Here is a 17717-nt window from a genome sequence, read left to right as displayed (position 1 = left end):
TGGAACTTAAGTTTATTAAATGAAATGTCAGAGTCAGAATGAAGACTACTGCATGTTTTCTCACATAGAAGGATATTAGACTTGATAAATGTATGTATAATCATTTATATGTGCATGGCATAAAAGTGGAAGTAGATCTTGGAAATTTTTAGAAGTGAATATGATATACTTGAATGTAAATATACTTAAGAAACTCATGGGTTTTTTTCTTAACACAGTTAAGTATATCCCTTAGACAAACAACACAAATTTCTACCCAAACCAGGACCATGACTACTTTGGTGTGGACTGACTGTTCAACTCCAGATGTGCTTTATAAAATTATAGCTTAGAATAAGATGAAGGAATAATATGAGAAAGGATTATGTATCTCTAGATGCTAATACTTATTTTGTGTCATTGATTGTTTTTTACATGAGAGGAACAATGTAAACGATTTTAAAAGATTTTTGTGCTTCCAGAATTTACAAGATAACTCTTTTACCGACTATAGTGAGGATTACGTAGAATAATCTATATTAAGCTTTAACATGGTTATCTACAAATGAAGATGCTAATAAATATTAGCTACTTTTAAAAAAGGTTTTATTTTTACAGGTGTTTTTGCTTATATATGTGTGGGGAGGGGGCACTGGTGAGTGTGCAGTACCTGCAGAGACCAGAAGTGGGCGTAGGATCCTCTGGAACCAAAGTTAAAGAAAATCTTTAGCCTCCATGGTTGTTAGCCACCATCTTGGTTCTGAGAACTGAACCAAGGTCCTGTACAAAAGCAACCCTCAGCTATCTACTATACTATCCTATTACAACTGCCTTTGTAATAGAATATAATAATTCACTGTCATTAAGGTTAAATACAATGATATTAATGTCATTATTATTAGTACCAACAGTATAATTTTACAATTATGAACAGTAAGTCTTGTCTGGCAGGAAATGGCTTGGAGATGATAGATTAGCTCAGAGCCTGAAACAACTCTGAAATTCTGTAATTACTATAAGGTCAGAATTGTAATTCAGTCAAGTATTGTTTGTCTTCTTTGTAATTTTATAAATAAATAGTACTTTAGATTTGCAAACTAAAGTGTGGAAGTCTGAGTTTCTATTATGAAAAATTCTCCTTTGGCTATTATTTAAATTTGCCATTATCATGGTTAGTTTTCATGACTTCAGTGGAGTTTATTGGAATGGTATGAAAAATATTTGGCAGTATCTAATAGTTACTCATTGTCAGGGATGAGAGATTTTTAAAGTATTACATATTAAAATGTAGCAAGATTACACGAGTGGTCAGTGTGGCCAACATGGCAGATTTTAATTAAGTAATTTCTTTTTATCAGTAGTCTTAGATTTTTAGACTTGTTTAGATGTATAAAAGGTTCCTTTTCTCTTCCTTGATAGTGGAGGCAGTTTGGATAGAAAGAGGAACCTCCTAAAGTATAGTGGCCAAAGAACATTCTATTATATATACAATAATAAAATTATTGAGGACTGTGTTTTCAAACTATCTGTGGAATAATGTTCTACAGTTGTTAGTAAGTATACCTGTAAAGTAAGTGTCCAGTAATCATGTAAGTAAGGAAAAGTTAAGCAGAATTTTTTTAAGTGTATATGTATTTTGAGTTTTTAGAATGCTAAATTATATTGTATGTGGAATAGAAAGATGGAATGAATGATTTCCCCAAAACTTATTTGGCCATGGAACCCTTGTATTATATTAAACATTCTTACTAATATCTAGAAGCAAAGCTGTAAGTAGCACTTTTTCTAAAATTTTAGTCCAGATTGTAGACAAAATAATGGGAGTTGGACCTTGGCTCTTACTGATAGCAAAGGAAAGAACCGCTACTACTTTATTTTGTCCAATTATTTTTCTGTTTATAATTTTTAAACATTTATGAAATGTTCAGCATTGAAGAAATTGGATTAAAATTTATTTAGCTTTTTTTTTCTCTAGCATATTCATTTCCATGACTAAATTTTTTTCTGTGACTGTACTTTGGTTTCTAAATGTTGTGATCTTTTGTTGTTGTTTTTTGTGGCAACAGTGCTACTTAGAAGAAATATAAAAGTATTAAGTTATGCAAAGCCTCAAAATTTTGACAAAAGTGGTTGCAGAGGAAAAATTCTGTAATAGATTATTAAAGATAACATTATTTGGAGGGCTAAATTATTTTCAGGTTGTCCCATCTAGGATTGAATATAGGAAATTTTGATAATTTTTGACAAACATTATTAAATGTATTGTTTGTTATCCTTTTTCTTGTCAGTTGAATAAGATATTCTTTGAGTTGACGAATGGCCCCCTTTAATAGTGAACCCCTCAAGCTGCTTGGCTTCGCTCTATCCTGTTGGTATTCAGTTGTCACTGGTTTGGTTTTAAACAGTTGACACTTTTAAGAGGGAGTAATTTTAAAGATGCTCATAAGCATGTGAACTGTATGAATACATTGGAATGATGGCTTCTTCATCACATTATGGAGATTCTCAAGTGCATGCAATACAAAGGCATTCTAATGCCACATGTATGTATTGTGCTAATCATTACCCTTTGTCTCCTAGGTTTTCCTTTTGCTAATTTACATTATACTAGGTTTTTCTTAAATGTTAAAGGGTGGTGTTTTAATGTTCGGGTTTTTTTTTTTAAACAAATTTCTTACTTTATGGCAATATTTAAAGTTGAATGTTTACTGTTAATATCAATTAATGTTTAAATAATTAAACATTATATTTTAGTTTAAATGACTTTGGTAGTAGCTTAGTTTTTTTCAAAAAAAAGCTGTATTACTTTCATTTTAAATCAATACATTTAATTTATATTTGTTTTTAATTCTTTTTGTTAGGTTTTATATTAACTATATTTTTAAAATGCAGTTGACTAATCCTTTTCCCTAAAGAGAATCCTGTTAATATTTTCTTCTCTTTGTAAATTGACCCTCTAGCCAGATGTTTGTTATGTAAGCCATCTATACTACAAATGGTTCTGAGAGTTCTCTTTATCTTCTGTCTGTTTTCAGTAGAATATCTATTTTGCACTTAGTTTGTTCTCTATAAAATCTCAGTATGTAAGCTGGGAAGTGGCTATGCATGCTTTTAATCCCAGCACTTGGGAGGCAGAGGTAGGCAAATCTCTTGAGTTCAAGGCCAGCCTGGTGTACAGAGTCAGTTCCAGACAGCCAGGGCTACACAGAGAAACCCTGACTTGAAAACTAAAACCGTATCAAAACAAAATAAAACAAAAAGCTCAGTATATAAATCTTCATGATTTTATTAGAATTTTCTGTGTTATTAATGCTGAAGTGAAAGTATCGGTGATTTTTTTTTTTAATGTAGATGACTCATGAAATTAATCAGGTCTAATTAATTAACATTTAAACATTTTTACAAATGCTAAGAAAGTATGTTAGTTACTTGAAATTAGGTAGTAGCAACATTCCCATTTCTTACATTTGATTTGTCTGGTTGGTTTTAAAGACACCTAGTTGTTGGGCAGAAGAGGGAGCAGGAAAACGATCACATCAGCGCTCTGCATCATGGGGAAGTGCTGATCAACTCAAAGAGGTAAGTTATTTTTTTATTTCATTCTAAAACTTGTGTAGATCTCCATGGGTTGTTTTTACTATTTTCCAATATTGTGAGGCTTCCGTTTATTATAACCTACTTTTTCACACACAGAGTTGAATCTTACATTTTGGTAAAGAGTGAATTTTTCTTGTTTGTAATTTTCATATTCTCAATAAATATTTAGGTACCCCTATCAACTGTAGTACTTCTGGAACGAACTCTGATTTTGTATAATAATCTTTATATTATCTGTTTTAGTTATCTTTATTTCCCCTTTAGCTTGCTTTTTTTTTTTTTAAAGTTACAGCAAGTAGAACCATAGATCATAGCTTTATACAGTGGTAAGACAGTGCTTTTGCTTTCTGATAGCCTTCTATGATATGTAGCTTATTATGACCCTCTGGGACCCATTAGTACAGTGGAAGCCAAATCTTGTAGAAATGATCTACTCCGTGATTTATTATGAATAACACACACAATATTATTTTTCCTGTTAGTTTTATCTATGGAAATCATTTTAATTCTTACCTATTTGTCCTTTCAAAGCTATAGAAACCTAGAGAGTTAAAATATCATCTAGTCCAGAGGTCTCTTAGGTGAGCACGTCTTCCAAAAATGACTATCTCATCTTTGTTACATTTTTCTCAGTAGTGAGAACTCATTTTTTAAGAGAACTGTGTACTACTTTTAGCTGAGGTCACTAAGTATGTTTTTATCTCCTTTCTAGTACTATGATAAAACACCATAACCAGAAGTAACTTGGGGAAGAAAGGGTTTATCTCAGTTTATAGTTTATAAATTACAGGTTATAGATTCGGGGGTGGGGACCAAGGCAGGGACTAAAGTAGAGACCATGGAGAAGTGCTGCTAGCTTGCTTGTTACACCTGGCTTGCTTAGTTACCTCTCTTACACATCCCAGGACCACCTTTCCAGGAGTGCCACTCCTCATAGTGAGTTACACATTCCCATATCATTCATTAATCTAGAAAATGCCCTGTAAGGCTGCCTACAGGTCCATCTGATAGAGACATCTTTCTCAGTTGAGGTTCCTCTTCCCAGGTATTTGTAGCTTGTGTTAAGCTAACAAAATGCTAACCTGCACAGTTTTTATATTTTGAACTCAGAATGAAATCACTTAGCTTTGACTCCTAACACTTGCATCAGTGTTGTTGCCTTAAAATTTCTGAAAGTTTGGGTGTAAACCAGTTTTGCTGTGTATTAAGCATAAACATTCTCTCACATTTTATTTATGTGTATGTGTGTATGCCTGCTTGTCTGTATGTGAACCACATGCTTGTAGTGCTTATAATGGCCAGAAAAGGGCCATGTTTCTCCTGGAACTGGAGTTACTATGAATCGAACCTGGGTCTTCCAAATAACAGCAAGTACTGATAACTGCTGAGCCATTTCTTCCATCTCAGCATTTCTCTAAAATGATTTTCCTGTGTAGTATCAAACCTACTAGTATTCACTTGCTATAAACTTTAAGTTGTCAGGTTTCTCATGTACAGACATGTCTAAACAAAGTGGTCTAATAACATGATATTGTTTGTGATTTCATTTTTAGCCACTTTTTAATGTTGTGAATATAGAAAATCTGGAATTCTGGCCTACTTTTTACCCAAATACATAGTGAAAGTAGATTTCTTTATCAGGAACAGAATAAAAAGAAGCTTAGTTTAATACGTCTAGGCTGAAATGGAGATCACCTGTAGGATATAAATAATGGGGCAATCAAATTTGCCATTTTATCTCAGTTCAGTATAGTTTCAGATATACTGCTGATAGCTCACATGGCTGTTATGACTAAATGTCTGTAGTAATGAATGATATATGCTACTAAGAGGTATTGAAATTAGAAGAATTGATTGTTCTCCCTGGAAAACCACAAAGCCAAACAAAACTGTCAAAATAAATATTTCAATGCTATGGATATAATGAAAATAACTGAACAATTTTATTTATGAAAACTTGGGATTAGAGTAGTGTAAGTAGTGGTATTCTTGCAAAAGAGATTCAAGATGCCAATGGAAATAAAACCCAGGTAAGATTGTAAAAGGCAGTCCTATGTACACAACACACACACATATGCACGCGCACACACACGTGTATGCATGGGGGACAAGAAAGGGGGAAAAGGAGAGAGAGAGAGTGATCATTAATTGCTTTGTCAAGGTTTTTTTGTTCTTTTAGTTTTATAGCTCATAATATCTCTGACATTAAGGAAATTGCTTAGTGAAGTGCCTGAGATCCTGACTGGTACTTATTTGTAGTTAAACAGTAATATTGGATTACTTGCACAGCATTGTGAAGTACTAAAAAGAGGTTAGAAATGGAAGGTCAAAGACCAGATTTACCATTTATTAGGTTTCTTACATGGGAAAGGTACTTTATTTTTAAGTGTTTTACCATCTGTAAAATGGATATAATTAAGAGATCAAGTGGATTTGTGAATGTTTTTGAAAAGTTAGTCTGTGATCTTGTTACTTTTCTTTGTTGTAGTAAGCCAAAAGCAACTGAAAGGAAGAAACATTTTATTTAATCTTTCAGGGTACAGTTTATTGTGAGGGGAGTCAGGACAGGGATGCAGGTATGAACCACAGCAGAGCACTGCTTCTGCTTCTTGCTTTGGTTTCTTGTTCCAGGACTCCCAATAAGTTAGTGTTTTATACAACCTCAGTTCACTTGCCTAGGAATGCTGCTGCCCACAGTAGACCAGGCCTTCCCACGTCAGCCATCAGTCACTACAGTTCCTCATAGCCATGGCCACAGAACCAACCGTTTGATTTGGGTTATTCTTCAATTGAGGTTCCCTCATTCCAAGAGACTCTAGGTTTTGCCAAGCTGGCAATAAAAACTAATCAGCACAGTCTGCTACATTTGTTAATATTTTATTGATAGTTATAAATACTTCTGTGTTAAAATATTTTGTTTATGAAAGTTCTCTTAAAGCAGCTGTGTTTAAGATTTTTGTATGTGAGCTGTCTCTGTTTATTCCTGGGTCATTTATGTGAGACTGTACATGGACAGATATACAGATGTATAGGAATCAATTTGCTTTTAGCTAGACTGTAGAATGTTTCTAAGGATATACTTGTTCTTTAAATTTAAAAGCATTGAAGTTTCTTAATAACATGTTTAATATCAAAATTACTAACAGCCTGAGACTTATGACCAATTTCATTTTGAGAAAAATTTGATTGTCTTTTGTGATTTTTAGAAAAAGCAAGTGATATAATGCAACTCTTCCTAAATGTTTTATTCTGGTTTGTTTACTTTTATAAGATGTATCTTCTTTTTACTTTTTATCTTGATTCTTCAGCCAGTATGGTTTGGTGATTGTCTTAGCTTTCTACTGCTATACCACAATGTGAGATAATCAGTTTAAAAGGAAGAAAGGTTTACTTTGACACATGGTTTCAAATTTTTCAGTTCGTAATCAGTGGGATCTTTTTCTTTGGGCTGTAGTGATGCAACTCATCATACTGAAGCATGTAATAGAGGAGACTTTGTTAATTCATGGTGGCTGGGAAGTAAAGAAAAAGACAGGAAGGATTTGGGTACCTGTATAATCTCAGCACACACCCAGTGACCTAACCTTTTTCCATAAGACTCACCTCTTAATGTTTCCACAACCTTCAAGTAGCACCACAGTCTGAGAACCAGCCTGGTAACACATAGGCCTCTGGGAAGAGATTCTATAACGTAACTATAGTATATTAAAAGAGCAGACTCCAGAATTCCATTTGATTCATATTTGAGTTGCAACATTTAATGCAAATGTATTCAGGTTTAAAAATCTATGTTCATTTCTCTTAAATGGGGGAGGGGTAATAATAGTACTTATCTCATATTCTTTTTTGAAAAACAAACACAGCAGTTAATGTCTTAAGTGGAACAATAACTTCTATAGTACTTTACTGTCAATAAGCAGTTATTAAGCATTAATCATAATTTTTATTAGTGGTTGACATAGTCATAAACAAACTAGCCTTCAAGTCACTCTGAACAATGGTTAGAAAGTATATGCTACCAGTCAGAATATGCATCATTAGAACATTTCAGTATAGCTAATTGTAATATGTTTAAAATTTCGTCACCTACATTTGACAAGTGATAAATTCACAATATAAGGATGTTTGTTTGCACAAAGAAAATTCTAGTGTGTCACTTGTAAAAATATCAGTGACAGAAATAGGATATTGGAGCTGTATACTTCTGAGATCTTTTTTTCTGTTAGCTCATTTTTGGAAACTACTGCTCCAGCTCTCCTAATGTAGTGTCAACAGCTCTTTTTATTTAACAGTTTTTCCTTTAGGTTTGTTAGAGCATAACTTTAACTTGAACTGCCATTATCCCCTTCTAAAAAACAGAACTATGGGATAGGAACTTTTTTTATGCTTTTCTTTCTAGGGTTCTTGAAATTTGCATAGAAGGAAAAGGTTTCTGGTTCATTTTAATGTGTAAGAGGCCACAAGACATTAATTAAGATTAATCCGTTTTAAAGATTTATCTATAAAATGGATAATTACACATTGCTTTAGTTTGTAGGCATGCCAAACTGTTTTATATAAGCACTTTAAGTTTTCAAATGCCACTAAAACATCATTAGTATTCAGAAAACACCCAATTTTATACTTATATTCTAATAAAATAACTTGTACAGTTTGAGATCCTATTTACCTTCTGTCATAGAGAATAATTTGTTGTGATTTAATAATGATTACCTACTAATTTTGATTTGTTTTTCTCATGAAAATTAATGACTCCGGCATAAAATTAAGTCATTTAAAACTAGAGCAAGTAACAGAGATATTATTGTAATCTTACTTGTTTATATCTTTTTGCAAAGATACTGTAAGAGAAATCCATAAGTCACAAATCTGAAAAAAAAGTAAAATCTTGATAGTAAGGACTTATTATCCCCCCTTTCAGTGGTTTTACTATTTCCCCATTGTTTACCACTGGTAAACATTTAATTTGCAGCATTTATAGGTTTTAATACTAATTGTCTTATTGTGCTTTCTGATGTCTCAGTTACTTATGGTGCATATTTATGTAGTTTCATAGTACATTGTGTTTTGCTATATATAGTCTTGAGAAAATTCATACATTTTAACACTTTGTGCCTATATTTTATGTAGTAGACAATAGAAAACAGCTTATCTAGTTGTTCAAAGAATGATTAATGCTGCCATCTTCTTTGTGACAAAAGTAATATTAATATCCTCAAAATTGTTAATGATTCTTTTGTTAATCTGTTCTTCCTTAGAGAGTAAGTAAGGTATAAAATAAAAAAGTTGATTCATTCTGAAAGTGAGGAGGTCATAAATCTTAAAAGAGTAGACAGCCCCATCTTGTTTGGCCTTTGGTGAGTCATATGATGGAAGATTAAATAACAGGCAAGAGAGTGTGCAGGAAGGAGAAATCATATAAGGAAGCAGGAGTCTTCATGAGAATTAGGGTCCCATAAGAGTCACATTATTTTCTAAGGGTGGGCTAGAACCCCTAATGATGCAGTCATATTCCATGGCCCCCACATTTTAAAAACTGTTTCATACCCACTCCTCCTAAGCTCTGCTTCATGGAAGCTTTCTACTATTACTTTTTTTAAAAGACATTTAAATTTTATGTGCATGCTATAAATGTGTACCGTGTGTGCCTGTTGCTCATAGAGCCAGAATAGGGTGTCAGAGTCCCTGGAACTGATATTACAGATTGTTGTATGCCACTATGTGGTAGTGGGACCAGAACTCTGGTAATCTGCAAGAACAACAAGTGTTGTTGACTGCTGAGCCATCTCTCCAGGTCCTATATTTACAGATACTTAGCAGTCCCATGCTAGGACCAGATTTACAACACATCAGTTATTTAGGGATACACGTGACCAGTGTTTTTACCCACACCTTTGAGCAATAGTCATATCCTTTTAAAATGTTTCACAAGTTTTAACATACATTATATATCACCTAAAGTATGTAAGCAGTTTAGTTGGTTCTAGATGTTACTATAGTAAAGACTTTGCAGTTAAATTTGAAATGTGATCTCCTAGGGAGAGTAGATCCAAATGTACATTTATGTTTAAGTGAGTAAAAGATAATACATTGTAAGATTAAATATATAAAACTGTCCTCATGAAACACAATATTATGCACAATGACTAATAAGGTACTAAATATTTGATTGCCTTTGCTATGTATAGTTTAGAACATTTAGTTAATAGATAAGCTAGTTCTCTTTTGTTTATAAAAGTGAAATATGAAAATTAATACAGCCTCTATTTAAGATTATAGAAATGTGGGTCTCTAATTTTAGTACTCAGAAGGAAGACAGGCAGATCTCTGTGAGTTTGAGACTATGTGTAGTAAAATCCTGTCTAAAACGAAAACCAGAGGGAAAAGTAAATGTCAGTTTTGACAGATTAATCAGTAAACATCTGAAATATTTCATACCCAACACAACTTCCTTTTTTAAAGGAAGAGACTTGTAGCATTATAAAGGTAAAATCTGAAAGAGTCCAAGAAAATGTATCTACTGCTTACCAGTAAAGTTGCAGAAACGAAGCATTTGTTCCATTTTTTTAAATTTTCAGTTGTCTCAGTCATAACAACTTGAAGAATAAATCATTGTGATAAAACATTATATTTTATTAAAATTTGTGAGAAAAAAAATCTGAATGAAAAATAAAGCACTGGTATTCACTTTTGTTTTCTCTATTCTCTCCCCAAAGCAGATTGCTAAACTTAGGCAACAGCTACAGCGCAGCAAGCAAAGTAGTCGGCATAGTAAAGAGAAAGATCGACACTCACCTCTCCATGGTAACCACATAACAATCAGTCATACTCAGGTAGGTTAAGTTCTTTCAGATTTTAGTAATTCCTCTTAATGTATTACTAAGGGAAAAGCTTTACCTTTACCAAATCACTTTACTTAGATAAATTCTTTTATTCATTCATTCATTCATTTAATCATTCACTCATTCACTTTACAACCCAATATTAGCCCTTACTTTCTCCTCCCAGTAACCCCTGCAAGTTCCCTCCATTCCACTTTCCACTTCTCTTTTGAAGAGGGGAGCCCCCCTTCTGAGTATCATTCTCCAACCCCAATAGATTCTTGTAAGATGCTTTAAAATTGTTATTTTTTAACAATGTTATAGTAACAGACATAACATAGTATAGTGACCTAAAAATGATTTTTACCTGTGCTGAAATCGCAGGTAATATGCTTACTAAAAAACTGAGGACTATTTTGTTTAATCATTCTATGAGTAGAAGGTACCTTAAACTATCTGCTTTGTGCTTTGGGTATTTATTTTGTGTCTTTTTCCATCTGAAGAAATTTTAAAATAGACTTTTTATTTTCCCCCAAAAACTAATGCATCTTATGGAACTGATCTGAAAAGTGCTTCTCTGGAGTGAAGCTTAATGAGTTAGATCTGATACCATGACCAAGTAGCATATTGGTAGTTCATACAGATGAGGATAATTCAACACTAGGAAATATTAATATAACTCACTATATCTAAAAGTCAAAGCAGAGAAAAAGCAAATCGAGTTTTCTTGATGTTTTATAACATTTGATAAAACATAGTATCCATTTGTGGTTATAAAAGTTCTTAATTAAATGGAAAACAGCAAAACTTTTGATTGTGATTGTGAGTGTACTAAGATCTTATCCTAAAAGTACTGGTAGTTGCATTAATTTTAAGATAGAAATCACCACCCAGACCTACATTTATTGACATATTACATAAGGCAATAAGAAAGACATCCCTAATTGTATATTATACTGTATATAGGAAATCAAAATGAATAGCTACACTATGAAAACTAATTATGAGATCATTAATATGGAAAATACTAACCATTCCAAGTGGTAATGAAAATGTAAAGTAAAAGAACGATGTGAGTGGCTGTTAGGACACAATAATATAACCTCTGTCAAGCACATACTGATTCTTCTCCCGTCTTTGTTCCCTTTCAAGTAGACACTACAAATTAAGACATATCTACATGGGTATTTGGGGAAGCATTCATTAGTCATAATAATAAACTAAATGAAAACAAATATTCTTTTGCTAGTGACTGGACAGATATTTTACATAACTATACAGTATAGTACTATTCCACAGTATGGAGAAAAGAAGCCAATAGATTTGACAGAAGAATTGAATTTCAAAACTCTTTTGCTAGGCGAAGGAAGTTATGAGGAAAAATCTTATATAATGTATGATCTGTTACATTAAATTCTCAAGAAGGTATAATTGCATAAAATAAGTATCAGGAGTGGGAACTGATACAGTGAGGCCCTAAAGAATATTTTTCTGAGTAATGAGGGCTCTAAATGTGACTATACTAACTGGATGGCACTGTATGTTAGCAAAGCCCAACTAACTTCATATTTAAAATGGAGTGACTTGTATCTCATTGATCATATCTGTTCATATCTGATCAGTGAGATACAACAGGCTGGATTCCCTAGACATTCAAAGTGGGAGTTATGTTTGCTTTCCTTTTTCTTACTAATCTGGTAAAATTAATAATTGCATGTTTTTTTGAGAGCACGAACTATAATGTTAACCCATTACCTCAGTTAAATACTTAAAGAAAAGACTAACATGATTAAACTTGCATTTAACTTTTTGGTATCCAGTTGTTCATAGAAACTATTTATATCTGCTATATAATATTTGTTATGAAATATGGACTCAAGCTTGAGATGCTTTAAAGAACAAAAACAGCTATTTAAATAAAATAAGTTATAAATTAGGAAATTTTTTTCATTTTTAAGCTTGTTTATGTACATATATACTCAAGTATTTTTCATATTCTAATTATGTTTATGATTAGACTCTTGTATGATAAAAAAGAAAACTGAAATTTAATGAAATGATTAAAAGTATAGCCATACAAAAGTTTAACAGTATTATTTTGGGCTACTTTAAAAAATACACAGTCCCACCAATTCACATGAAAAGAAATATGCAAGTTATACATGTTTATTGAGGTTATAAAATGAAAAACAGAAAATTGATCATCTTAACACATTAGTTGATGAGAAAGTATTTTTAAGATACCTGTTTGTCCCAAATTAATATACAAATTGTGTATGAGTTCCAGTGGAAACTTCAAAGCAATCGTTTTTATTATTTATTATCAAAAGAGTTCTTTTCAAAGATCAAACTATAAATACACACATACCCATTGCTCAGAAATAAAATTTGAAAACTTACTGCTTTTATTATTTAAGTAGTTGTTTCTAAAGGCCATACAAATACACCCATAACTAAGGGAAAAAAGTTTTAAAATTTTTTTTCTATCAAATACCAAAATTGCTATAACATTACATTAAAATGAGGTTTGTATGGAGATTATTAGATTTACCTTAAAGAAATCAAATAGACAATTTATGAAGAAATGTGAAGTCAGTATGTGGATATGATACTAAAACTATCTTACACTACACATAGAAGCAAATCATAATAGATATGATATTTTATTATGAAAACCATAAAACTAAGTACTGTTGATAACAAGAAAATGGAAAATGTGTGCTAGAGCGAGAGACTCAGTATGTTCATTCATTTGTTAATGAAATTTAAAGCACATTGACAAGTAGCAGTTCAAGCATGGGAAATATAATATAGCCATACATTAACATATGTATTATACACACTAGACTGCTACATTACAAATTATATGTATAAATTCCAGCTGCTCATTACATGAGATTATTTTCCATTATTATCCTTTGCCATCTTAGTCTTTGTTTTTCTTATATCCTTATTGTATAACCTCGAGTTGTAAAATGTTCGTTAGCATTTTTTGGTAACTTTAATAGTAGTTGTAAGAAGTGGCTAAGTTTTGAAACAACCTAAAGCTAGCTGTTAAGTGAGTGTTGAATTTAACATAGTGTTGTTTTTATATTGCTTAATAATTCAGTTATTGTCTTAAACAGTTGACAAAATGAAAACAAAAGTACTAACATGTAAATATCATGGTATATCCCCAGAATTGCAGTTGAGTCACATGATAAATTACTCAATTTTAATTATACTTTCCCAATAAACAAAAAAAGAGACATTAAAAAGTGCTGAAAATTTTATCTGTTGTTCTATGGATTAAGTGCATACATTATATAGTTAGACCTTTGCACTTAAAGGTTTTCAAGGATTGTTTTGATTTCATGTTATTTTTAACTTCCTTTATAATTTAAATTTCTGTCTATGTATTTAATATTATATTTGAGGTATCAGAGATAACTTAAATGAGTTTATGTTTTAAGGAATTTTTGTTTGCATCTTGTTTTTATGGCAAGGGCATGCAGAAGAGCCTTGCATATGCTAAACAAGGTCTGCCACTGAGCTGCAGCCCTCGCTCTTCACTTTTTAAGATGTATCATGCTCCAGTTCGTTGGTTTTTGACAGTAAATAATTTGACTCCATTCTGTCTTCTGCCTCAAAGGCTATTGGATCAAGGTCAGTTCCTATGCCTCTGTCAAGCATATCTGTGCCAAAATCATCTGTTTCCCGTGTGCCCTGCAATGTAGAAGGAATAAGTCCAGAGCTGGAAAAGGTATTCATCAAAGAAAACAATGGGAAGGAAGAAGTGTCCAAGGTAAGATTACATGAGATATCTAATTTTTTTCCTGTTAGAGTGTTTCTCAAAAGCACTTTGGGGGCATGGATACAGCTTTATGGAAATAAAATTTACATACCATACGGGTCATTGTCTTTGTTAGTCAGTCATCTCTCCTATCTTGCTAATATATTTTGCTATAGGCCACCATTGATCTATTCTCTGGGTCTACATATATTTCTGTTCTAGACATTTCAAGTAAATAGCATCATATAACGTATGGCCTTTGGTAACTGGCTATTTTCACATAGCATAGCCTGTCTAAGATTAATCTAGGTTGCAGCACATACCAGTATTTTCTACTTTGGTCTATGCTTCCATGAACATCTGTATAAAGTTTCTTATGTATGTATATGTTTTTTTATTTTGTGTATGGACATAGGATTAGAATGGGCAGTAGTACTGTAGCTGTGTGTTTAGATGTGAAGGAACTGTCAGGCGGTTTCCAAAGCATTTGTACCATTTTACATTCCTACAGTAATGAAGGATAGTTAGATTTCTCTACATTTTCTCTAATGTCTCACTAATCTTTCTTGGTTTATTACAGTGAACCTCCCGTGGGATCAGAGTGGCATTTCATTAAAACGTTGCTTTGCATTCCTACAGCTAATGATGCTAAACATCTTTTCAGAAATTACTGATAATTTGTGTGTCCTTATTAGGTAGATTTTTATTTCCATCTCTTTTCCATTTTAAATTCAACTGTCTTTTATTGGTGAGCTGTAAATGTTCTTTGCCAAGTTCTTTGTAAATTCTCTATCAAATATCTCATGTGGAAACATTATGAGAATTGTTTCTCCATTTTCTTGAAGACTTATTTGAAGAACAGTATTTTTGATGAAGTCTAGCCTATGTTTTCCTTGTACATTCCTAACCCATGGTCCCATGACTTGCCCTTACATTATTTGTCAGTGAGGTTGATAGTTCTGGCTCTCTCTTGTTGTCTTAGTTAGGGTTTCTATTGCTGCAACAAAACACCATGACAAAAAAGCAAGTTGGGAAGGAAAGATTTTTTTCTTACACTTTCATATCACTGTTCATCATCAAAGGAAGAGAAAACAAGAACGTGAGACAGGATAGAGGACAGGGAGGATACTGCTTCCTAACTTGATCTTCTTGGCTTGCCCAACCTCCTCTCCCATAGAACCCGGGACCACCAACATAGGGGGATGGCATCACCCATAGTTGGCTGGGCCCTCCGACATCAATCAATTTCTCAATTAAGGTTCCCTCCTTTCAAGTGACCCTAGAGTGTGTATCAATCAATTGGCATAAGACAAGCCAGCACACTTACATATAAGTCTTTGATCTATTTTGAATCTTCTAGATCTTAGTACTTATAGATCAGCAGATAGAAGCAATATTCATAGGTTCTTCTGTACCTATATTTGTTAGTATATAATGAGTTTCTATATGATTACTATAACTTAACATTTTTCTATTGGAGATTTAGATTGTTTTCCATCTTTGTCATAGTCGGTGCTTTATAAAGCACTGTATACTTCTGCAAACAGGCTGCTAGTGGTGAAATTACTTTGTTAAGGCATTTTCATATTTTAAGTTTTGATATGTACATCCTCCCAAAACATTGTGCTATTTTAATCTTTATTGTATATTACATTATTTTCATAGATATAATGCTATAAAGGAATTTATTAGAATGGAGATTGTGACACCTCTTGCTGTTAAAATGATTGCTTTAGAATAGTAATAAAAAGAAAAAACTTGATCTTATATTTGGAAGATAATCACTCACAAGTTTATTTCCTAAGAACATCAAAGCAAAACTTTTTATTACATATAAAACGTTTCTTGAAAATGAATTATATTTTAATTTGTAAGGATACACATTTCAGAATTATTCTAGAATTATCTAAAAACTTATAACTTAAAACATTGAATTTTTAAAAAAAATTTTATTTTGGGTATTTTCTGCATTTTAAAATAGTTTTAATTAGCACTGTCACCATCAACTCTAAACTGTATATTCTTTATTCATAGAAACAAAATAATATAGTGATAAATTTTAGTGAGTCCCCTAGGCCAAAGAATGTGATTGGGATTGTAGTGTCCTGTTTTCTACTTTCCACATTAGAACTAAGCAAAATTGTGAATAGTCATGCTTAGTTATATGCCAGGTTAACAGAATTGTTGAGATTCATTATTCTTCACCAAATACTAGTAAATTTTATTTTGTTTCAAAAGAAACAAAAGTTCTTGGGATCTAATTAGTAAAGAATTAATAAAGTGAAAATTTATACTCACCAATATGAGCCTTTTGCTTTACCCTATTAGTATGTGAAAATGATTTCTCTGAATGTTCAGTTTACCGCCAGTGTTTATGTGCTACCCATGAGACTATGGAGAGATTTGTTGTTAAACTTACACTGCTCTTATAAAGAATATCATTGGAACTGCCCCGGAGGATAGACAGGGAAGCCTGTAATTTTTAAGGGAAACAGTTTGAAACAAATTTTAACTTCAATAAAGGCAACATGCCCAGAATTACTCTAAGATACAAATGTTGTGTTTATTCACTGAGGAATAAATTATGGTCGTAACACTGGTAGAATATAAATTCTGATGGAATGCCTCATGCTTTGTGATAAATAGAATGTACTCTCTATCACCCACATGTTTACCAGTGTTCCTCTTGCAGCCTTTGGATATACCAGATGGTCGAAGAGCTCCGCTCCCCGCTCACTACAGGAGTAGTAGTACTCGGAGCATAGATACCCAGACACCTTCTGTCCAAGAGCGCAGCAGTAGCTGTAGCAGCCATTCCCCTTGTGTGTCTCCATTTTGTCCTCCGGAATCCCAGGATGGAAGTCCTTGTTCAACAGAAGATTTGCTCTATGATCGTGATAAAGGTGAGAATGAAGTCATCTGTTTATACGGAAGGCTTGCTTTTGCTCATTATAGTCTGTGTCTTGGACCATTACCCCACGTTTCCCCTTTGTGGAATGGTGAGATTGTAAAAGATGAGTTATTACAGGTTTGTTTGTTCATTGGTTTCACTTTCCTCCTTTGTAACTCTCAAACATCTTCCATAAATGTGTCAGATAAGCACAGTGCCTGGTTCTAACAGCTAACAAAAGCTATAAAGTGGATTGGCTACAACTACATGTCAGTATTTCCTGTTCCTTTTTTTTTCAGAGCTGATGATGGTTATGATACAGTTTATATTTCTTCTGTCTAAAGGTAGAGTTTATACTCAGTGATTTGGGAGGAATATTTTCTAAGAGTGCCTTGAGAATGAGTGTTGTGGTGTGAAGGTGCACATGTGCATGTATGCATATGTGAAGACTAAACTGAGACATGAGATGCCTTCCTCTGTTTTTCTCTACTTTTCATTGCCTCAAGACTTACTAAACCAAAAGCATGCTTTTTTGAATGAGAATGACTGGCTAATGAGCTCTCAGGATTTGCCAGCCTCTGTGCCTACCAGTCTGGAGCTTATAGAAACATTCAGTCCTGCCCAGTTAAGCTGTGGGTAATGGGATGTGTGGGGGCCA

The 17717-nt window shown here is 32.9% G+C and overlaps 1 protein-coding gene across 4 annotated transcripts in view; it reads left to right on the top strand.

Annotated features, from left to right (window-relative positions):
- Positions 1–17717, top strand: part of Glcci1 (glucocorticoid induced 1) — a 66000-nt gene that overhangs the window by 35992 nt on the left and 12291 nt on the right. For 3 of the 4 annotated variants that reach the window (XM_034518895.2, XM_076913701.1, XM_076913700.1), the window contains exons 3-6: positions 3472–3558; positions 10293–10409; positions 14029–14181; positions 16862–17072. In XM_034518895.2, coding sequence (XP_034374786.1) covers positions 3472–3558; positions 10293–10409; positions 14029–14181; positions 16862–17072 — 568 coding nt within the window. The remainder of the gene's footprint in view (positions 1–3471; positions 3559–10292; positions 10410–14028; positions 14182–16861; positions 17073–17717) is intronic. The other variant, XM_034518896.2, reaches the window with a different exon arrangement.

This window comes from Arvicanthis niloticus, chromosome 15, assembly GCF_011762505.2.
Source record: "Arvicanthis niloticus isolate mArvNil1 chromosome 15, mArvNil1.pat.X, whole genome shotgun sequence".
NCBI lineage: Eukaryota > Metazoa > Chordata > Mammalia > Rodentia > Muridae > Arvicanthis > Arvicanthis niloticus.
This window is presented reverse-complemented; position numbering and strand designations above follow the sequence as displayed.